At 35.7% G+C, this 24,885-nt stretch overlaps 2 protein-coding genes across 2 annotated transcripts in view; both read left to right on the top strand.

Moving 5' to 3' along the window:
- Nucleotides 1-4,848: 4,848 nt before the first annotated feature.
- On the top strand, nt 4,849-11,465 carry LOC118737049 (F-box/LRR-repeat protein 4). Its single transcript, XM_036467293.1, has 3 exons — nt 4,849-5,010; nt 9,582-9,683; nt 9,761-11,465. The coding sequence occupies exons 2-3, from the start codon at nt 9,611-9,613 to the stop codon at nt 11,335-11,337; spliced, it is 1,650 nt and encodes a 549-aa protein (XP_036323186.1). The 5' UTR covers nt 4,849-5,010; nt 9,582-9,610; the 3' UTR covers nt 11,338-11,465.
- Nucleotides 11,466-15,641: 4,176 nt separating this feature from the next.
- Nucleotides 15,642-24,885, top strand: part of LOC118737050 (pyrokinin-1 receptor) — a 21,385-nt gene continuing 12,141 nt past the window's right edge. Inside the window, exon 1 of the mRNA XM_036467295.1 lies at nt 15,642-17,635. Coding sequence (XP_036323188.1) covers nt 16,489-17,635 — 1,147 coding nt within the window. The 5' untranslated portion in view covers nt 15,642-16,488. The remainder of the gene's footprint in view (nt 17,636-24,885) is intronic.

Below are 24,885 nucleotides of genomic sequence, written 5' to 3' on the forward strand. Positions count from 1 at the left end.
AGCAGTATAAGCAGTATGTTTAGCAGAAAATTAATAATTTCCGTGAGCGTTGTGCGCAAAGGTCCGCTAATCTACAGTTGTGCCTTTTTTAGTATAATTCTTTCTTAGTCAAAATATGTCACCGGATCACTAATCCGTATAAAAATATAGGCTGGTCAATGTACCGATTGTGCCTTTACTGATGTAGAGGCCTGCCCTAGCTTTCCGCATACGCTCAAATGTGATTAGTGGGCAGTTTAGTTTCTAATCCAGTGTGAGTCCCAGCTTTTAAGTAGAATAATTACTGCTAAGTTCAATATTCCACAGATTCAGTGCCTTCAATGGTGGAATATTGTACCAACTAGTAAATAATACAACCTTCGTTACACCCTCAAGCCGTTGTTGGACCTCCTTAGTTTAACCGGAATATCACTGCACAGTACACTTATGCCTCTTATAAGGTCGCCAACATTCGCAGTTGATATTGCAACCCCTCTCTTCCTCAATGTTTCTCAGCAGCATATTTATTTCCAAGACCCATAGGAGAAAAGATAGGACTCCACCTTGTGGGCATCCCAGTTGACAAATCTTCTCGTCGCTATTCCCGGAATATAAACCTGAGCTGCTCTGGATTCCAACATTTGGCCTACATGCGCCACCAATCGGATGGTCAATGCCTAGATCCGACAGAGTTCTTTTTACTGAGGGCAAGATATTGTTAAGAGCGCCATCGATGACTAGGTATACCATTCGGCTATACTGCTATTATATAGAACTCTTTAAATTCTACGTTAATAGTCCTTAGGCTTGGTCCTTCCTTGGAAAATGCGTGGGGGAGGGGGCGACGTATCCATGCGTACGTGTGTAGCTGCGTTTAAGCGCATTCTTTTGAATGCAAATTAAAGAAATCATGCCTGGGCGCAAGGGGGGTATTTGAATATTTTAGGCTATTTAAAAATACTTCTTTATTCCTTTACACTTTTGTTCCTGGTGTTCGCTTTCATAACTTGAAGGCGCTTAACAAAATGTGGCACTTAACCTCGGTGTTTGTGACTTTGAGTGAAGCTATGCGGAAATTATGAAATATTTACATGCCTTTAAGCTGCACATATCCATAGAAATATACGTTGATATGCATGTATGTAGATATATAGCTCAAGTTCAAGGCGTTATTGAAGTGTTAGTAATTTTCGTACTAATGCCCAATTTAGCTAAGATGTAATTAAGGAGAGTTTGGCAATGTGCTATTTTTTACGGTGAATTATAAAAATATGTGTTTTATTATTAAACAATTATATAATAAAGGCCAGAAGCAAGGGATGCACAGTTTCTACGTGGTCGGTTTAAAGCAACGCTGAATAGTACTTAGCTGAGTTGGTACATAAAGAGATGGCATCTCTGGCTGTCTGTTTGCAAATGGTGAAGATTGGGCGCCGATTATGATATGTATTCACAGCAATCGGCTCTGCTGAGAACTGCTTGCTGGTTGAAATGAAAATTTGTGACTAACTCTCCTCATTTGGGATATTTGAGTGTCATGGCGGGAATTTGGACAATGTGTAGATTCTCATTTATACACATTTTCCATACAACCCTGTCCCAGTGCGGGAAACTTTGGCGTCGTGTTGAGTAACCTGTTGAAAAAGGTTTGAATTGCTTGGCCGTTACACTCTCGCAAGCACTGCAAGTTCGTAGGACCTGACAACATTACACCTGCAAAGCTGCAAAAGGATTTGAAGGGTTTATGTCATTGGCTTAACTCCGGCAAAAGTTCTCATATTCACCCAACCATTTTAGACCAACCAGTATCTCTTCCAGTGATCTGCATATTACATAGAATTATTCGCGATCGCCCTTCAGGAGTTCACCCCGCGTACATCTAGGCTAGGTCGCTTGTGATCGCCATAAGCAATGCTTCTAGTTTTAAACACTTAACAGTAGCTACCTTCTGGGACAAACGTAAGATCCCTAGACAAGCATTCGAAAACATGTCAGTTAACATACCGCTTGCTGGGTAATTGTCTATACGGCTAACGCTGCAGTGAGTGGCAAATTTCTGGACAGCCCTTGGATCTGACCTATGCATACCTCAACATATAATTCAGTGGGCTACAAATAACAATAGACCCGTTGAAAGTTCTGGTCGAAGCTGTGGCTAAGTGGTTAGAGGTGCGTACTATTATTTCATAGGCGCACACAAAATTGTATGTTTACAACTAAAAAGGTAAAACTATTTAAATAAGAGCAAAAGGCGGACTACGTCTACACTTTTACTTTTTACGTTATTTACATACAATGCTTAAAAGGCCCGTATCTCGATTACGGAGGCTAACTTCGAAAAACGGAGAAATTACTTTTTTACTTAAGACTCTACCTCTTGAAAAGAATTTGTTTGGTCCAAAAAAAGTTGATTTTGCCATATAGTGTTATTATTAATTCCTGGTAAGACGGAACTCCTCCCAATGGGACTCTACTCTCTATCGGAGGCGTCCGCATGGCGCTTTATAATAGAGTCCAGTACTTTGGCTTGGTTCTAAATAGGAAGCTCTCGCGGAAGCTCTATACTGCTGCATGAGGGAAATGGGTAGGATGCAAAGCCTCTCTCTATGAAACCATAGTTACGTCGTTTTTTCATCTTTCGGTAAACTGTATGATAACCAAGAGTGTTTTTCCCGATTTCAAATAGTTTTGATTATATGCTATGATATATTGAAGTAATTGGAGTAAAGCTTCGATATACCATTTTCCAAAAAATCTTTAATCTGGTTTCTTGTTGAAAGATTGTGGTAATATACCGTTATATAGCTTATTTGCGCCAGTGTTAATAACTGTAATAAGTTTGGTAGAAGTTTATAAATCGGTTACCGAAATGCACATACGCATGCAAGCGGTGCCACGTAAGTGAGCCGTACCATGCCCATTTTCCAAAAATGTCATTTAGTATTGTTTTCTGCTAAAAGGTCATCGCATTTGATGAATTTTGAGTGAATTAGTTTAAGCAGTTATTATTTTATCGCAGTTTTCGTATTTTTGCAAATTACCGTTATATGGGAGAAAGGCATGGTTCTTGCCTAATTTAAATTTTTTTTAATAAAATCGAAAAATATCGATAACAAAATCGATGAATATCGATAACAAAATCGATAAATATCGATAACAAAATCGACAAATATCGATACAAAAATCGATAAATGTCGATAAAAAAACGATAAATATCGATAACAAAATCGATAAATATCGTTAATAAAATCAATAAATATCGATAACAAACTCGATAAATATCGACAATAAAATCGATAAATATCGATAAAAAATTCGATATAAAAATCGCTAACAAAATAGTTAAAACCATCGATTACAAAATCGATGAAAATATCGATAATAAAATCGATAAAAATATCGATTATTACATTGAAAAGTTCCGAAAATATCGATAGCAAAATTGATAACAATATTAGCGATTTTATCGATAAGTCCCGAAAATCTCTAAAATGGCAAAATAGTCCCCAGATTGAGTCTCTGTGTCTCTCTCTATACTCTTTCCTTTTAATCTTTATTCCCCTATCTTCATCTTTGTTTTTATCAGAATCCTCATCCCCCCACTTTGTCTACTTACTTTTATGTTTATCATTATCTTTATCTACATATTCCCCTTCACCTTTGCTCTTATATATATATAATTGAAGTGTTTAAATTTACCTTGGTCTTCATTTTTGCCTTTATCTTTACGCATCTTTGTTTTTGTTTTTATTTTTACCTTTGCCTTTATCATTTTCTTTATCTATGTACGTAGTCACCTTTACTTTCATTCTTGCATTGGTCTAAGTGTTGTTCATTGACCTTTTATTAGCAACTTTTTGTTAAATTAATACCATATGCATACACACCAGAAGCACTTATTTCAGCCCCAACCATTTCCGTTGCGCCATTTCCGTGTGCAATTTCTGTTGAATTTGCCAATTTACTCCCAACCAACAAACCGCCGCTAAAGAACTTTCACTTCAAAAATATTAATTACATATGTATTAAATAAAATAAAATTATAGTTTAAAAAACTAAAACCTCGCTATTATAATTTCCATTCCTACTGTCATCAGGTATGTAACTTGAGAATAGAAATCGCTGCATCTTTTAGGCGCATCAATATTACATAGTTACATCCCGAGCTAATAAAAGGGAGGTAAAAAGAAATATAGCCAATACTGGTCAAGAAAGGAGTTTCTATTATTGCCATCAGTTCAAATTACAAATCCCGAAAATACCGGGATTTTTGGGAACATAAAAAGGCCGGGATCCCGGCATCCGGAGATTAATATTCCTAATTTACACACACAAAATAATAGTAATTTATTTCTTGACCATTTACTTACTGTGGTTATGACACAGGGTGTATTTACGTATCAGGGTTGGGTACGCTGCACTAAATTTTTAATGCACTGAGCATTTCATTACCACTATTCGTGTATGTACATACGTACATAGAATTTCACTTGAATAAATTCACCTCGATTTTATTTGGTTAAGAACAATAACATGCTCACTGTGCAATGTGTGGGAAAACGAGTTGTGCTGCGCCTCAAAGTGCCCAAACAACAACACCATGGTTGCGCGATGGTAGGTGAAAAACATCTGTACATACACAAGTACTCGTAGCTATACAATTTTTGAGAGAACATGTGGATACTTTTCTTACGCTCGCTTTTATTTACGCTAGCCGGTGGTGTTTTTGTTTTTATAGCGCTTTGACTGCAGACTCAGTCGGTGTTCGTTTCAATAGCGGTGGAGAGTGAAGGAAATAAAAACAAAGTGCAACAATAACAAAAATATAAATCGGTTGGCGAATAATGGTTTAAGTGAAATAAAATGTGAAAAATTTGAAAATAGTACTAAAAAAAAAAAAGATTTCCAATACAATTTGACTGGATTAAAACCGCAGCAGGTCCAAGAGAAGCGCAACATTTCGAAATTGTTATTGAATGTTACCTTGCCGACGCGTCAGACATTGATAAGAAACGGATTTGTTTGTTGGAGGTAATCATCAGCTAAAGTTTATTTATAATTTATTTAATAAAAGTGGTAAGCGTAAATATTTTTGACAGAAATATGCATTAAATATTATGCTAGTGGATTTGCGTGTAGCGCAGACTTTCACATTGACACAGATACGTAATTTTACTTAAGTGCTTATGTACATACATATGTATGTACATTAGGGTGGTCCAACTTATTTTCCAACCACCCCCAAGATCTTAAGAATATCGAAAATAAGAAGACATCCTGCTTTTTATTTCGGTTAACATTTAAGCATGCCGCAGTGGCTTTGAAGTTTTCTATATACATATATATGTACTTCATGTGGGGAAAATAAATTGTTTTGTAGAATCGCTTAAAAATCGTTAACAATTACTATATTTGGTTCGAATAAAAATATTTCTTTTAAGATATATGCAAACAATAGAATCGTAACATACTAACTGTTTTATCCAAAACGTACGCGATCTGGTCACGAACACATAAAACAACAAATTTTTGTATATACGTGTGTAGGAGATGAAGTTATTGGCTATGAAAAAGTATGTACATATATAGTAAAATTTTAAAGTCAAGTGTGATAATTTTAAAATTTTACTAACTATTTGTTATGTAACCGATATTCTCTTATTTTATTTACAAAATATAGTAAGTTTATGTGTTTGTAACTATATCACACACGTTTTGAAAAAATATTTAGTAAAATTTAAGAGTTAATTAATTTAAATAAAATTTAAGAGTTAGTTAATTAAAATTTAAGAGGCAGCAAGAAAATTCCAAAAAGTTAACTTTGCGGTGGACTTTTGAACCACCCTAACGTACATACATGCATATGTACATATCTATGTATCTCCACATAAAATATCTCAAATTTCGGCTCTCCTCAAAAGCTCTGAAAGCGTGCTCCCCAGTATGCTGTCCATACACGTATGAATGAAAAATACATATATGTGTATACATACTGAAGCGTATCCAAACAGCCACCTGGCAGCGCCAAACCAAGCGTTCTACACCATTATACTCTTCTTTCTCTTTCAATTTAATGCGCATGTCAGCGTTCGGACTACTGAAACTCGATTCGGGGGCAAATGACTCGAAAAATCGGAGCAAAAATGAAATTTTCGGAGCAGGTTAAACATTTTTTTATTAAATAATATAAGCAAAATTTGTTACAACGTTAGGTACTTCCATTCATCAAAAAAATTTTTTCTACAACAAGCTTTTACAGTATGGCGGAGTTGTTCTGCATTTTACTTTGTTCGACTTTTTTGGAAAAGGATTTCTGCAAATATGAGTTAATGTTTACTTGTCAACAAAATGATATTAAAAAAAAAAAATATTGAAACGTAAAATTACATACTCTTTTACTAAAGGGCACTATGGTCCCCTAATACCAAATGTGGTGCATATGAATCTGTGTGGTTTGAAAAAGGCGAACCTACTGTAAAATGCAAAAAGTTGTGATGAAGTCGAAATCCCGAAAAATCTCGGGATCCCGAAATCCCGGGATTGTTAAAATGCTTGGGGATTGAATGCTCTAATTAGTATCCATATATATTACAATCAGCGTTGCCGTTTTGATACAATTGTATAATTTTTGATACTTTTTTTTCTAAATTGTAAGATTTGATACTTTGATACTTTTTTGTTCACAAATGCCCTATTTTTATACTTTTGGCTGGCAGAAATTAATTTTTGAAAACTATGAATAATATTACTAGTTTAAAGGCAAAGAATTTCATTCTTGTTATTTAAAGTGTTACAATTTATATAGTTCTAGATATTTATAAGTTTGATTTGGTAACTCTTCTAAGGGAAAAACAACCCGGAATTTCTTTGCACACGCCGCCAAACCACACAAAAACACTACGCAATGTGGGGCTTGCGTCGGTCGTTTGTGTGGAGTGTGGGGTTGTTTGTACTAAATTGCACAGTTATTGCGCTAAAATCAAAATCATTTTGATATTTTGCTCATGCTTGTGTTATTTATTGTACAATAATTTGAGCTGCGTATGGCGACAACTGCGGAATTTTTAGTCAAGTTTTGATTTTGTTGTCCAAATCGTGCTGTAAAATATGGAGCAAGCGTAGAAAAAACTATTCTATGATTTTGTTAAAGCAAGTAATATATATATTTTTTTTTGTAACTATGGAATTAATTATAAAATTTTAATACCTTGTTTTTCAAATAAAGTTTAACAAGTAACAGTTTTGCTTGTTTTTGATACTTTTTCTGCTCAACAACTGATACTTTTTTTTTCGAGCTCGCGGCAACGCTGATTGAAATGATGAAAATAAGAGAACAAATTTTAATATGTAAATATTGCTACGTATTTAATATCTCCAGTTCGTAAGAGATAAATATGTAGCTTGTGACGGTTACTAGAGCTATTGAGAAGCGCGAAGAACATACAAACCACTCACTTGCCGAAAAAACGTCATAACTCAAATAAAAGCTAGAAAAAATGCTTTAAAGTTAATGTTTTCAAAGTAAAGGGCTGTTTGCAGCTCTCAAAAAAGATCACAAGAAATATTTTTCATTATTGATTTTGTTTTAAAAAGTACTTTGCTTTTGCTGTAAATTTTCTTGAAGAAATACAAGTAAATATGCGAACCATATGAATCAAGGTACATTGAACAGGTAGTATCAGTAGTGCAGCTGATTTGATTTTTTGTCAAATTATTTGGTCTCGAAAATGTCAAATATTTTTAATTTTTTCTCACAAAAATTCTGAATTGTTAAAATCCATTTGCATGTGAAACCTTTTTCCTTACAAAACAAGCGATTGAATAGCAGCTTTTGGAACGTTCGCCCAACTCGGCAGCACGACCGCTGATTACTGGGCCTTGCAAAGGATGGATCAATGCTTCGAGAAGCAAACAAATTTACTGGGAAAGAAAGTTGCATCAGTTTCTATTTTTTCCAATTTCAATTTTTTATTTTTTATAATTTTTTGTATTTCACATGGCACGCTTTGATTTAGAAGAAAAAATTCAGAACAGTTTTTGACACTTTCGATACCAGAAGCAGCAACAAAATACACGTAAATGTTGTTTTTGCTCTACTGATACTAGCTGTTTAATGTGCCTTGATATGAATATAAAAATAAAAAAGCTTTTGACTGCCGTAGCCAAGATGGCGACTACAATTGCGTGGATCGTAGGTTCAAATGCCGCCACATGCAGTATTTAAATGATAGAAAAAATTTTTTATTACATAATTTGTATACGCTTGTCAATAAAATTTTAATTTTTGATAATTTATTAAGAAACGAGCTTTTGATTTCTGTGCTAGAATGCCAATTCTTGATAAATAGACTACGGATGTTTATGCAGAAACCGAAACCAAAAAATATGTACCAGTATAACTATAAATACGAAGACCAGATTTCTGTGCACAAAAATCGGGACATTGCTAAATTATCGAATCCGAACATAAAATTTTGTTTTAGAATAAAAAATAATACGGATTTATCTAAAACAAAACAAAGAGAAAAAGCTTGAAAATGATCGTTACTTCTGAGATACGAGGTTTTGCCAAAGTAAAGTATGTATATATTTTAAATATATAGCTTATATTTTTCATATCCATTTTTTGCGGAGATAAGTATTATAAAACTATAAATTTCATTGAATTCAAGTTAGTATCTTTTTATTTAAAGAGAACAAAAAACATAACAAATAATTACAAAAACCTTAACAAATTTAAGCTAAACTGATAGACAGCAATACAGCGAGAGTACCAGTTTGAAAGACCAAAGCCAAAGATCATAGAAACTAAGGATGCTTGGCTATGTTTAAGGCTCCCTTATATTCTTAGTTCTTCGTGGTAACGAAAGTGCTGCCACATTTGTCCGAAAAATTTGTCGTTTCAAATTAATAAATAAAACACTGTAAATCGGAATTTAATCGTTACAAATATGAAAAATCGGCATACTTATACGTCCCGACTTTCAAAAAATATTCAGCGGGACAACTTTCTCAAATACGGTACTGTCCCGTCGAATTCGGTACGAATGGTCGCCGTAACTATAAGCAAATTGTATACAAATTTATTTATTTTGCTTATAGTTAAGTGTTACATTTTTTTGGGCTTCTATCTTCTGCATAAACATCCGCAGTATATTGATAAATAATACATAAAACCAGGTAAGTTCAAAATTTAAACTTTGTACAAAGAGTTGGAAAATTCGACAAAGTTTCATAAAAAATTTATAAAAATCAGAATTTTTGATGTTGTGTAGTCCTTTACTTTACCACTTTATTATTATTTAATGGACTGCAAAACTGGGTATATAGAATTTAAAAAAACTCGGAATAAAAAGTTTGACATTTTGGTGAATAATTTTTGAAATTCGACGAAATTTTTATAAATCCTATACAAAGTGTGAAGTTTTTACTTACTGGTAGAATATACCCAAGGTCACAGTGCACATCTCTAGCAAATCTTTCTACGGAATTCGAAGAGAAATTCTAAACCTTATTAAATTTAATAAATTACATCTAGCGATATAAAGTACAAACGCCAATCGAAGTGTCAGCTCAAGCATTTTTATTTATTGTTTTTACAGGCTAGTAACATTTTGAAATCATACTAAATATGGCCAATAACTGGGAAATGGATATAGGCAGCGAAGCATCCGTTTACCGGGAAGAGGACCCCTGCAGAAATGGTATAATACACATAAATAAGTGGTTTAATACTAGCAAGAAAAAGACTAATAAAGCTATTTATCTATTGCATATGTAGAAACATTTCAACTACGCGATGAGCCACTACCCCAGCTGCACAACGAAATCCTGATAAACATTTTCTCCTACCTGCCTTACACGGACTTAACGCAGGCACGGTTAGTCTGCCGCCTTTGGATGGAAGCTATCGCACGCAAGCGCTTTTCGAACAAATTTAGTTTGCGCATCAAGCAGGATAATGTGATAGATATTTGGAAGCAACTAGCACAAACAAGGCATTTCGCATCCGGAATGGTGTACAGTCACGTGGAATATGTGGGCGCCGACAGCGCACAGCTTAATGAATTGCAATTCATACTCCAAAGCATTGGCGCTGATGTGCGAAGTTTAAAGTTGAAAGCATTCTTCGAACAAAACAGCTTATATGCGTGCTTCCCGAATCTTGAACGACTGGTGCTTGAGGGTGTGTATGTATTCCCTGCGCAGGTGCCATTCGAATTGAATGCGTTTGGCAATTTGAAAGGCATTCATTTTGTGGACGACTCGGTGAAACAGAGCTCATCCGAAGCCCTACTCACTACATGCCTACGCGAGAATACGACGACGCAGCTAGAGGAATTGAGTATACGTGTTTATGCTGAGCATGCCGAGCTTTTCCTGTCGGTGCTGAAGGATCATGCGGAAACTTTGAAAAGCCTTCATGTTGTCTACTTTGAATCAATGAATGAACCCGCTTCGCTCACAACAAAATGGGTGGAGGCATTCGGCCAACTAAAAAAGCTGCAGAAAGTTAAAATTTATGCCTGCAATACGCAGATATTTGAGGGAACGCTTCAGTGTTTGCAAGGGCTACCACTGCGTTACCTGGAAGTGGATTGCCTGCGGCCGGTAAATCCAAATATTTTCAAGCTATTGGAGTCATGCGCCAAAACGCTGGAGCACTTGGCTTTTTTTAATTTCTATTTACCCAAACACATAACCGGCACGCACGTGATAAGCGAGTGTTGCCATAACTTGAAGAAACTCATATTGAGTTACACACGGCTTCTAGAGGAAGATGAGCTGTGCTGTATAGCATCCAATTTGGTGCATTTAGAAGTTTTAGTGCTGAGATATTGTAAGCATGCAGTTACCAATAGATCGCTGGCTGCAATTTTTAAACACTCAACGCAATTGCGTGAGCTGGATCTGAGTGGCAACAATGATTTTAACATTGAGGCACTTACCGGCACCGCCCACCATCCATATCCGATTCGACGTTTGCGGCGGTTGGAAAAGTTGAATTTGAAATCGTGTCAACAGCTAAACGACGATGAGTTGTTGGAGACACTAAAGTTTCCTCACCTGCGTAGCCTAAGCTTTGGACGTGGCTTATATACTGATCGCGGTATTGAAGTTTTGGTAAAACAATGCCCACTACTCGAGGAGTTGATTATCACCTTTTGCCCGACTTTGGGTCGCAATGCGCTCTTTTGCATAGCAAAATCTTTGCCGCGCCTGCGCGTGCTGCACTTGTTACATTGCGCGCAGGTAGACAAATCGGTTCGACTGATTTTATATAACGAATGCCCGCTGTTGGTGGATTTGGAAATTTCCGAAAAACGAACGGAAGTCAAGACCTACTTTCATCAATGAAATTTCTTCGCACACGATTGACCAGGGTTTTCGAACAACACAACAGCAGTTACGAGCATGAAAATGTGTAGATAGTACTTACCAAGAACTAAAATTTGTAAATAAAAATCTTTCACCAAACTAACTAACTTATGTATTATTAATTTTACATGAAAGACTGTCTGTCCTAACTAAACGAAATTTTTGAGCAAATTTTGTGTGTACAGCCCGCGACAAAACGATAGTTCTTCAACATTTTGAACATTTTCGACTATTCACATATCTTTTGTTTGTGTAATGTTCACTATTTTTATATAAAAGTATACCTCCTTAACTCCAAATTTTAGGCTTTGTTCACAAATTGTAAAAATTCCACAAACTTTCCACTCTAATTCCAAGCATTTTAATTTTAGTTTCTACATTAATTCTTGGTATGCAGTTTTATAGCTTATTCAATTCTAGTACAATAAAGTGCAAATTTGAAATTTCAAAAAAAAAATTGCGTTGATTTTTCAATTTTTTTTTCTGAGGGTATCACGAATTTTTTTCCATACAAAGTTATTTTTTATATGGAATAGCCGAAAGCCTCTGCTGCTAGCGCTGTGTTTTATGGTTTATATAATCATTGTAAGTCTTTTATAAAGTAAATAAATATGGAAAAAAGAGTGCATAACAACATCAGAAAAAAAAAAATTATAAAAAATCAATGCGATTTTTTAGCAACTCCAAACTGTCACTTAATTATAGTGGATTTAAATAAGCTATAAAACTGCATACCAAAAATTAATTTAGAAATTCTAATTAAAATACATGATTAAGTGGACCAATTTTTTTTTTAGCTGAATAACGGTAGCTTGCAAATAGCTCCAAAACTTATCCATAGAAAAAAAAATTAACTTGATTTTCGGAATCAGCTTGCAATTCTACATATCAATTGGAAAGTAGCACCCAGTGTGCATTTTTGCTGTAAGCTAGGTTATTAAGGGTTAAGGTTTGACAATCACTTTTACCTTGTTGAATGTGTCATGCTCCCAACTGAACGCAAAGCAGTTTCAATTAAAAACGATTTTTCTAAAAGCGGTCGCCCCTCCACAGGCAATGGAAATGTGAGAAAAAGCTTATTCCAAAGTTTTCGGGGTCGCTGATTACGAATCTGAAGCCAGATTGGCAAAAATTGAAAATGGCGGAGTCAATATGGTGGACAAGACAATTTAAACCGATTTGATTCGCTTAAAAATTTACAAATAGGGGTTTTTGAGGTCGCTGATTGTGAATCTGGAATCAGATTTTAAAAATTCAAAATGGATATATTTGATTTGCCATTTATCAATGAAAAGTTAAAATCAAACGTAAGTACATGGCGTATGAGTAACATTCTCATCTCGTCTGGGTAACTCATACGCCATGTACGTACTTTTGACTTTTACTTTTCATATTTCAATAATAAATTCCATTTACAATGGGTAGGTTCAGAAGGCGCCGCAGTTGAGCGCAACCGTTGCTAAAGAAATCAGTGTTCGTTATGCGTCTTCTGAACTGCTTGATGCATTAGCTGTCAAATTCAACTCTCAACAACATGTTGTCTCAAATAATCAGAAAAATATTACGATCATCTAACACGCAAATGTTCAGTTGATCAGAAGTAAACAACAACGCGTTCAGAAGATGCAATGGCAACAGTTACTGAGCTGTTGCGCCTTCTGAACGTGCCCAATATTACAAACAATTTTTTTAAATTAAAGCTATCCAATTGACTATTATTTGATACACAAACCTTGAAAATTTTAAAAAGTGTATGCAGTCCGAGAAAAGCTCGGTCAATCTGGGACTCATCTTTAAATGCAGCATTGGTCCTGGATCAAATTTTTGCGCGAGCCACATCACTTACTTACACCATTTAAAAAGTAGACAACCTCATAAATTTTGACGAAAATGGATATGGAATTTCGTGTGCTCGTCCAACAATACGCTTTCCATAAAAAAAACCATAATCAAAAGCAAGGAAAGGCTTGATAAATACTATCAATACCCTGTACCGTAAATTTTATTGCTTAAGAAGCAGTTTACTGTCCAATATAAGTACGGCGACCAATATAAGTCTGTGACCAAAAATCCAGACATTTCAAAAGCTGCGAATCAAAACCTAAAATTTTGCTTTTAGAATAAAAAGACCTGTTATCTTTTAACAAACCAAAGAGAAAATAACTTGAAAAATTATCGCAAAAATTGATACATATAATATACGTATGTATATAGCTTCCCTTTTTCATATCCATTGATTTCTAAAGAAAACAAGTATTATTTTTTAAATTTTACCAAAGTCAAGTTTGTATCGTTTCGTAACAAAAACTTAACAAATAAATTTAATGACCTTAAAGATTTTTAAAGCAAGAATGATAGAAATATAACCAAATATCCGAAAAATGGCCTTTGAGCTAGAGTGCACGGATACTTCTATTAAATTAATAAAGAAAAAACTGAAAATCGGGATTTAAAAATGCAATGAAGTATGCAAAAAATCCCGAACAGTCCTATTGTTTCTTCCACTTATGGATGAATACGCACTGCGCTGAACAAATACGATATTTAATACATTACTGAAAACTTTTTACTGCCGCTCACCAAGAAGTGACCGGAAGAGATTCATTTGCAACACACGTCGTCTGGATATTTACATCCACATACCCACTGGGTAGTGAGAAACACCCATTTGGCAGCGAGTTTAAGTGAGAACGCGAAGAACCTGTGCGCAAAATAACAAAAACGCCTCCGATGAAACTGTCTTCTTTTGATGTTGACCAACGGGTATGCACCTGGAATATTCGGACCCTTCGGAGTCGATGTTTGACCCTCCCAATGTACGTAGTACGTACGGCTGAAATACTGGAAGCATGCCTTCCGTCTGTCACAACATGATCGATTTGGTTAAGCGAGGATAAAGGCATCAGCGTTAGCCACATTTCTTCCAAAAATGTTTTAAGATTCAGAGATGCTAGCCGCGAATAGGCACACCTACAGGTTTCCAGTTCATAGGGTTATTGAAGGAAACGAAATAGTAGATGAGGTTGACAAAATCGTTATTTACTTAGGGAAAGAACAAATAAGTTACATAAAAGAACTGCTAATAAATTTGCAGAACGATTTGGATAAGGTCTTGCAAAGATAAGTAGCTGCGGGGGAGAGGGGGGGGGGGGATAGTATTACCACCTTCAGCCACAGTGCTACAGAAAGACTGCAGAAGGATAACGGGTTTGCTGACAGTTCACTCTCTACTGGTGGTACAATTAATTAATCGATTAATAGGTTAATCGATTAATCGAAAGAATTCGATTATTAATTGCAATTAATCGTAAGAAATTAACCGAATAATCGGTCGTTTCGATTAAAATCGAAAATTAAGAAAAACCATTCACATAAGTTATAAAAATTGACTGTTTTATTTAAGGATACATTTCTTGTTAAATTGTGGAAGCTTGCGCCATGAATTCAGTGCGCAAACAATCAAGAAAACTAAAAGCTAAGGGAAACAATAAATAAAAATATGTAAAATAGTATACCATTCGTTATACTCCCAGTGTCAAAATTATAAGCGCACCACAATAGCTTTTTTTTGTTATTTAATTTGAGTTATTTTTTTTTTAACACCTTTTTCTTTACAAAAAACCATATAAATATAAATGTATCAAACTTTGTGCAATAAAAAAAAAATCCATCATAGAAAGATTTTCAGTATGCAGTTTTGTAGCTCCTTATATTTTTGTATAAAAAATTGCAAGAATGAAGTATCACTTACCGTTGATTTTTGGAATGTTTTCATTCCAATCTGGTATCGCAAGGGGCCAAAATGTCTAAGCGTTGCGTGCAGACAGTCAGCCAAATTAGACTGACCTACGATCCATCTAAATTTCAGTTTAACGGTCAATAAATTTATCACGCCCAAAATGTAACGGTAAATAATAAGAGTACATAAAGCATCATTTACCTTAAGAAGTTTGTTAGAAAAAAATGGCTTGAATCAAAAAAAAATTTTCATTTAACAAATTAGCAATGTAAGGGTATTTTATTTGAGGTTGACTGTATTTCATATTTACGCAAATCATATGCAAATCTAATCATCCCTAAAAGCGCAAACACAAAGCAATGCACGGAGCGAAAATTGTCGTTAATTCAAATGCAATCGAAATGGAAAATGAAAACGAAAACAAATACGAAAACGTATGCATACAATTAAATCAGCGCTAGCAGCACATACATACATACATATGTAGGTAGCTATGTATGTATTTTAATATATAGCACATACGAGTATAAAATCCATATTACGTATGTATGTATGTATTGTAACGCCAATGGTAGCGCTTGCCGCTGTCGCTGTAGTGTTCGTCGTTTTTGTTGTTGGGGTCTAATTTTGCCATAAATACGCGCGCATGCAACCTCGAAAACTCTTTGTGTTTCTGACAGCTGGAAGAGCTACAACAGCACCGGTATGCATGCAGCGGATGCAGCGCCCATAACCGAAGTTAACTAGAAACAGATCCAGGCTATTTATGTATAGCGGCTCACTAATACTGCCATTTGTGCGGGACATTTAAACGCTGCTGGGACTCGAGTTTAAACGGACGCGTTTGTAGGGTTTTCCGGCAAATAAAGGGGCGCGCGCAACGCGAAAAAAATTCATACATATTATTCCTAATGAATTGGAAGATTTGTACATAAATGTATGCATATACAATATTTATATGTGAAGTGTTTTCCTATTTTCTTGTGCGAAAATAGTGTATAGTGTGGCGCACAGCGTTGCGTGTTGACCGTGGATGCGGCGTGATTACAGTTGAGACGCGCGCTTTCTTACTTACTTGCTAACTAACGTTTGGACTCATATGCCGATATTCGCAATTACCTGGGACAGTTTAGCATTGTCGTGGTCATTGGCGTTGTCGTAGTCGCTTGCGTCGAAGTCAAGCGCATTTTTCATTTGCAATTATTGTGATTTGCATATCGTCGCATTGAAATAATGAAATTGCAAAGAAAACACACAGTGCGAATTCACTTGCGGTTGAACTAAAAATAAAGCGAAGTGTAAACAAATAAACGGTGAAAATCTTAATATTGCATTAGAAAAAGTGTGAAAAACGAAGAATCAACATCGAATATTAAGCGTATACGCAGGAAATGACCGATACCAACAAAGCACTTGCATCGTTTGCACGTTTAGCTATGGCCTCGACAGCTACCACCCTAGACCCAAACGCAAGTGCACTAAAATCAAACGCAGCTTTATCCAATGCCAGCAGCGCGCTCCAACCGCTAATCAACAACAGTACCTCCAATTCATTTGACGATCCATTCGCCGCCTACAACTACAACTATGACAATGCACAAAATGGTTCGTTTCATCACTTTTACGACCTGGGTCCTACGAGGGATTCACTCAACATCGTAATACCGGTGACGATCATTTACAGTTTGATATTTGTAAGCGGTGTTATTGGAAATATCAGCACCTGCATTGTTATCAAGAAAAATCGCTCCATGCACACAGCCACCAACTATTATCTCTTCAGTTTGGCCATCTCTGATTTTTTGCTACTGCTCTCCGGAGTTCCACAAGAGATGTACTTCATCTGGTCGAAATATCCGTATGTTTTTGGCGAATACTTTTGCATCGGCCGCGGCGTATTGGCTGAGACCTCAGCAAATGCAACTGTGCTCACCATAACCGCCTTCACGGTGGAGCGGTATATGGCCATCTGCCATCCATTTCTCGGGCAGGCTATGTCAAAATTGAGTCGTGCCATCCGCATCATTGTGCTCATATGGCTAGTTTCGGTGCTGACGGCCATACCGCAGGCGGCCCAATTCGGCATTATCATGCTGAATGGCATCGAGAAATGCGCTGTGGTGCGAAATATCATTCAACACTCATTTCAGCTGTCCACTTTCATTTTCTTCTTTGCTCCAATGTCCATCATTTTGGTATTATATTTGCTGATTGGCCTGCGATTGCATCGCTCAAACTTAATGGGTGCCACGGGTGGTGAGGTCGATGGGGGCGGCTTTGGTTACATTAGTACGGGCGGGAAAGCGGTAAACGGTAGGGGAAGTAGCGGCAGCGGCAGGGGCAGCGGCAGTGGACGGCTTCCCTTTGGTAGCAGTAGCTTCGCCCGAACGAGCGGAACACGCAAAGGCAACGGCCGCATGAGCATGCAGAGCACACAGAGCGATACGATGCTCTATCGTTACACGGGCGGGAGTCAGTTGAGCGCTGTGCGTGGGCGGATGAATCATTATGGAACGCGTCGCGTGATCAAGATGTTAGGTAAGTGCATTAAAGGGGTGCAAATGTGAGCATAACTTTAAATGTTTACGAACGAAGTTAAAAGAAAACCCAACAAGATCTGTCTTGAGGTTTGTTAGGGAATTTAGCTGGTGCTCGTATAATGACCACCATATAGTTTTAGGTTGAAATATCCTGATCTGCTGCTACTTACGCTCTCCATCCCGGAGTTAAAATATCACACTTTCATAGTTAAAAATTTAAAAGTACAATGTTCGTTTTTCTATAGATCTCTCAATGTCTTAATAAATAAGAAATACATATCACACAAACTTTAACAAATCGACCTTTAAACTCCTTTTGGCTTTCTCATAGCTCATAATACATATCGAGGGCTTACATATATTCAATACTACTACTACAAACTACTTTGCTCTGTCATCACCAGTGTTGCCATTTATTGTTTTTCCGTCCCTCCAGATTTATAAACAAAAATCGCTATAATCCCGCTAAATCATTTCAATTCTGTAAACTCTTATGAAAAAATAGTTTATTTTATAATTTAGCAGTTCAATTGTATTTGATAAAATATGTGATCATATCGCACGTTTAATAATATAGAGAAGTAATTCAAAATTTACGTTTTTTGACATTTCGTCATACAGTTAATAAGATTTGTAAGGAGAATATGTTCAGTCTAGCAGATAACTTAGTCTTTCTATATGTCTTATGGTATAACAATTGTATGACTTAATTAAACTTCGATGCGTTTTCCTACAAAACTGAAATTTTGAAGTATTAAACGTGCGATATATACATGCATGTGATGTCAAATTAAATACAAACCTTTAATGTAAGGTTGAAAATTCGAAAACTGTTACAAGTAAAAAAATTAGTAATAGCAAACAGTGTTTAAGTCTCATCGATTTTATGCAGTGAAAAATGTAAATGTATAGAATTTCGATCATTATTAATAAAATCGCTAAAAACTAGCTAAGTAAACACTAAAAATCCCGCTAGTCACCGAATTGTAAATTTTACCGCTAAGTATAAAATAAAGTCGCTAGATCTAGTGGGAAAATAGCTAAAATGGCAACACTGTGCCTACATGCCTACGAACTTAGAAGCATCGCAGAGCAGTCGCTAACTGGAGCTACATCCTTCAGTTAAGCATATCGACTGCTTTATTGATCACATTCTGTAGGCTGGGTGTCGATAACGTCGATAACGATGTTTTACTGGGAGGAGACATTGAGAAACTGACCCTAATGGTGCTAGGTAGATTCTTACACCGCCCTATTTCAAATATATTCCATATGAGCGTTTAATTACACAATTTGATAATTTATTAGTTCAAACTTAAGTTTTAAAAATTTATTCTGCCTTATCCTGAGTTTCGCCTGAAAAAAAATTCACCCGAATATTTGTCATCCGCCCATAGTAAAGCCATGGAAAGCAAACGTGAAAAGTGAATCGGTTCGGGGAAAATGAAACTCATGATAATGCTCATTTTTTGCTTTTTTGGGAACTTCAAAACAACTTTATTTTAATCTTTTTAAGTATTAGGCAATAAAAACAGCTAAAAACATAACGAAGCACTCTGAAAAATTTCCAACCCATAGCTTCGCTAAATCCAAAGAAATTACTTTGGTAGAAATATATAAATCGGTTACCGAGATGTACCTATGTAAATATAAGTGGGCGGTGTCACGCCTATTTTTGAAAAAATTAAAATGACTGTTCTTAATCTGGAAAAGCGCACATAAATTGGGACAGTCTTAGAGTTATATAAATAAGGTTCTCAATAAGTGCGGGCCCATGTCTAAACCGTATCAGTATTTTTTGCTTATAAGCACAGAAAATTAATTTATCATTTTGAAATTCTTTAACAACTTGTACAGTTTTTGACCGCTTATAAAATTTCCGAGCAGTTTGGCCCCTACTTACCTACTCACTTGTAATCGATTGTCCGCTTAATGAAAATTAATGATAGATCTTGTTGAATATTTTGGTAGCCTATAATGCTAAAGGCAGTGTCACACGATTGGTACATTTTTAAAGATTTGTACATTTTTTATATTTGGCTATTGGTATAAAATAAAAAAAAAATTGGGGCGATATTTTTTTACATTCACACGATTGGTAGATACAATACAGCGAACTTCTATTGAAAATGTTGCCCAAATTGTTTTTCGTGATTGGGATGATACAATTTGCACCGAATTTTGGATAAATGCTCAATCGTGTGACACTGCCTTAAGAGGAAACGCCGCTTACTTGGTTGTTTCTCTTACATATTCATATAGCCGCACTAACTATAGTAGCACTATTCAGTTGTTGAGATTAAAAATCGCACAAGTCACGGACTTGCACGGTTTTTCTCTTCATATCTCACGGGTGCAACAAGATTTGGTACGTTAATGTTTAAGTATCTAGTACGGTTTTTAAGCTCAGTCGGCTGAAGAGACAAATTTCTTAACAAGTGGCTATCTTCATTTAAAATGTAAAATTTTGACCATGTATTTACGATTGTCGAACTCAGCTATTCAATTAAATTGATTACCGTCTTTCTTAAATGAAATTATTTAGAAATCAAAACGGCAAGGTTTTCTGCCTTTTTTATTTTTTACAAAAACAATACATTGTTCATTCTAAAACAATACAATAATTATGTTACATGGTTGCACGAAAATTCTTTATTAGCTCGGGCCGTAGTAAGATAACTAAGCATACTTAAAAACGTATCGACTATTCAACATTTGTACTGGCTGTGCATTCGAATTTTTCTCACCATGTACCCAGTCGGAAAAGTAGTAATGCATTACATGCGTGATAAATAATATTATGTATTTCTTATGAGTTCTCGATTATATTACTGCTAACTATGTAATCAGCATTCTAATGTATTCAAAAAGTTCAAAAAATTTCATATTAAAACACATTCATTTCTCGATACTAGGTAATGCAAAATTGAATGCCCCACTTTTCTTAGGACATCGCTCTGGGAAAAAATTTGATTTTCGAATGTGAAAAGGATTGTTTTACTGATTATTTTTTCGATTACTATACATTACATTTTCCCACTGGGTAGTTTAGATTTTCAACACCGCAACATCAGACCAAATTCATTTAGTGACATATGCTTTTATTATTGTGATTGAGTTATTATTTTATTGTACTTCCAATCTTACATGTTGTTTATGGGTGACTATTTTCGTTTTCATCATTTATTATTTGCCAAATGTCTAATAATAATAATGATAATATTATTTTGGCGTTTACACTTTGGCTAAGTGTTTGGCCGAGCTTCTCCTCAAATTTTTTGTGTGCGTCTTAATGCAATAACACAAATGGAGGGATCTGTAGGTTTACGCCGCCTTCCAGCGGCAAATGAGAAGCTTTTCCATGGCAGAAAAACACTAGGAGATTTGCCATTGCGTGCGGAGGAGCGACCGCTGTTACATAAACCTTTTTTTAATTTAGATGTTGCTCGGACGAGAAATCTAACCCATGTCCTACGGAGTGGTAGTACACACCGCTACCCACTCAGCCACAGCAGCCAAATATTTGCATACGAGAAATATCATGAAGCCCGCATTTTCTATTTTCTATTTACGTATGTACATATCTACATTTATCTATTTTTACGTTTTCGTAACTAACTGTAAATGTTGCATTCGACATATGGATAAATATGTATGTATGCATATGCGTGGGTAAATTCGTTTGTACTTTTAATAGCCAGGATCTATTAACACAACAATCAAGCAGTTTGCCGTGACGATTACATGCTGTGCGTCAATTAGAATTCAATTTGTTCCCCAAAATTTGGTATAAGATAAATGGCGTAGGTACTGATAATCGCATATTCTAACATACAAAAGTATTCATGTTGATATATGTACCTATATATATATGTAAACATGCATAAATTTACATGCATACGCACACATGTATGTATGTACATAAATATATGAGAAAAATGGACATTCAAATAAGTTATAGTGCACAGTGACAAAATTACTAATAATGTCGGGTGTTTCCCCCGCGCCCGAGTTAAGATAAAAAAAATTACAATATTTATTTAAGTTTTTTAGTTTGCTTTGAATATTATAAATTCTAATAAATGTGAAAGCGCATTTTTACATACACATGCAATTGTGACGCAGTCTTTTCCATATTTGGAAAAAAACTAGCAGAGACATTATAAAAATACATATAGTCAAAACAACCGCTAATCTAGTCTGGCTTATGAAACATAGAGAGGTTTCCACCACCATCTGAAGTCACCAGATGCTTTCTAGACTTTCACATAATTTGCCAGCAGTCATATTGAAGTCTTTGATCAAATGCGAATAATTCGCATCATTTTACACATTCTCGTTCGCATCAATGATACGAATGTTTTGCGAATGCGAATGTGTACATGGGCAGAGAGTCCACTCTAATATTGTTGAAATAGCCCTTAGTCTGTCTAACCAGGGTGCGGGCAATAAACGGCTTTTAGCTAAACGGATAAGTGGTGTATCGAGCAAATTGATGGATCGTCAACAAGTACTGCTAGAAGTCGTATAAGCAACCTAGAAATAATTTTAGATTCCTCCAGTGAAAGGGATGTAGGATTTCGAGACGTTAGAAAATGTGAAATTAAAGCTCAATTGAAGGCCTACCTTAAAGAAAAACGAGCTTATCTCGGTGAAAATTTTCTCAATTGGTGGAAAACTAACCTAAAATTACTTTTCTTGAAATGTAATATGCCCCTTTTGAGCTTTGACAGAGAGTAATTGCGCGCCAAACGTCATTTTTTATAATATCGATAAATCGATTTTTTTTTGTCCCTTCACTAAACTAATTCTCCAGAGTAAAAAAGTACATACTCATTATTTTCGTAAAGAGTTTACCCATTCAGATATCAGCTGGTAAAGGTGATATTTCTACTAAAAATTTAAAAATGTATTTCTTTCGTAGTCAGTATTCTTGTAGTTCGAAATGGTATATGTAAGTCTTCGAGTGAGTGATATAATTTATAGGAGAGAATGGAAATGAATATTTGTGTGATTAACAAAAAATAAAACTAACATACATATAGCTTATATAGCATATAAAATAAAAATCATTTTCAAAATGGACTCTAATTTGAGTAATAATATTATTTAGGTAGAGCTATAAAAAATTGGTTTCATTTGGCGGTCTTCAAGCTTTGTAGGCAATAAAAATGTTCAATTTAGAGTTTGTGGGCTGAGAATCATGTTGCATTTTTTTTGCACTTTTTGAATAATGGGCTTTTTTTATAAGAAAAGGTGTGTTTTGCCGTGCTTTGCGATGTTTGGTAAACAGCAGTCAACAAAGATGCAAAAATGGTGATTAGAAAAAAATATATAGCAAAAACTAAAAAAATGAAAATAAGTCCTTGGTGAAATATAAGTCTTTGGTGAAAAAGTAAAAATTTGGTGGCCATAATGGATCCGACATTTCGAATCTAAAAAATCTGCTATCAGATTCGTAATCAGCTCCCATTTATATGAGTTTGTGCTGAAAAGCTAAAAATTTATAAAATTTGGTCGCCATTTTAAATTTCAAAAACCTTGCATCAGATTCGAAATCAGCGATCTTGAAACCCCCGCTTATGTATCAGTTTTTGGTGAAAGGGAAAGAGGTATAAAATTTGGCCGACATTATATTCAAAATCAGCGACCTCAAGAACCCCAAACACTAACTTTCAACTCAATTTGGTTACTTCTCGACTTTTGGCCAGCAAATGATAGTCACCAAACCATAGTGCACTGTATATGTATGTTAAGCACTCGTTCAATGTTCTATTAATTTAGAAGATTTGTAGGTAATGAAAACGATGACTTAAGTGGATTATAGCTTTTTTAATGTTACTGTTAACATTCGCATTCGCATTCGCATTCGCACATTCGCATTCCGAAAATTCGCATTCGCATTCGCGACGTAGACCTTACTTTTCCTTATCAATTCTGAAGGAATTCTGTACTGTTCAACGTCAGTTTACATAGCCGTATCTGTTTCGCGGGGATACCACATTCAGACATCGTGGCATACGGACAACTTATTTTCATGCTGTCGTAATCGGACTCGGTGCGTGTCGATCTTCCTCTTGCGAGTGCTTCAGTCTTTCACACAATACACTCTATAATACATTCCGGTCGTGGGGCACGCGTTTATCTGACCATATTTTGCATAAGATAAGCACCTTATCAAGTCCTCGCCACCGTAATTGCATAGCTCAGCCGCGTAATTGCTTTTCCTAACTCGCCATAGGCAAGCGGTGGAACATCGACTCCATTACTACTCTACTGCGGGCTTGGTTTCTTGTCCATCGCTGGCTCCAGCGTTGTTACCATTAAAAGGGTGAAAAAATGTTCCCTTCACAATTTAAGCATGCTCTGGACTTCGGCAAACACGTCGTCGCGCAAGTGCTTACTAAAAATTGCACTGCCCTTGAAACCTTCTTAAGTCGCCAAACTTTCGAGTAAATTTTTGGGGCGGTTTTCCTGTTGGCCAGCATCTCAAGCTCTTTGTATTCAGTCAGTTGCGTACTCGCGTTTCGGCGGCATCTTTTTTCTCGGCAGCTTCTTGACATTTCTTATCGTACAAGTATCTCTCTAGGACTGGCTGAAATCGCTATTTCAGTATTTTCTATATTTTAGGGAATAGTTTGTGAATCCTAGTTGGTGGCTAGTTCAAAGCTAGACGATCGGGAGTCTATAGGGGTAACTTTTTAATTAGTTTTTTTTTTTATTAAAAAAAATATGTTTTCTTAGTATTCGTCTTACGGAAGAAAAAAATGCCAATTGGTTATAAAACCTATGTATGTATAAAGGACACTTTTTGCAAAATGTTGCCAAATTATACCAATTTCAATTTAAAACCTGAAAAGCCTGAATGTCTTAATTTTCCTACTGAAAAGTTATATCAAGCAACAACATTGTAAACGGCCTTTTGTTTCCGCTCTTTATTGATTTCTCTCGTCCAATCGGCAAATAGTTCACTTCTGAACAAGAATGATAGAATACAAGATTGCGCCCATCAGAGAGAGGATTTTTGATAACAGTTTTTGTGTGACATCACACTGGTGCAATTGCGAGAGAGAAATGCCAAAACGTGAGCAAGAATGCAAGAAGAAGAACAAATTTTGCAAGAAACACGTAAACAAGTGGCACAAGTGTGACGTCATAGCGGTTCTGTAAAATTCACTGAGATAGGAATAGCGGTACAGAAAAGCAGTACCTTTCTTCTCTACATCGTGACTTCTGACTGTATCAAGA

Source organism: Rhagoletis pomonella, unplaced genomic scaffold, assembly GCF_013731165.1.
Source record: "Rhagoletis pomonella isolate Grant_MI unplaced genomic scaffold, Rhpom_1.0 Rhpom_scaffold_00004, whole genome shotgun sequence".
NCBI classification, from domain to species: domain Eukaryota; kingdom Metazoa; phylum Arthropoda; class Insecta; order Diptera; family Tephritidae; genus Rhagoletis; species Rhagoletis pomonella.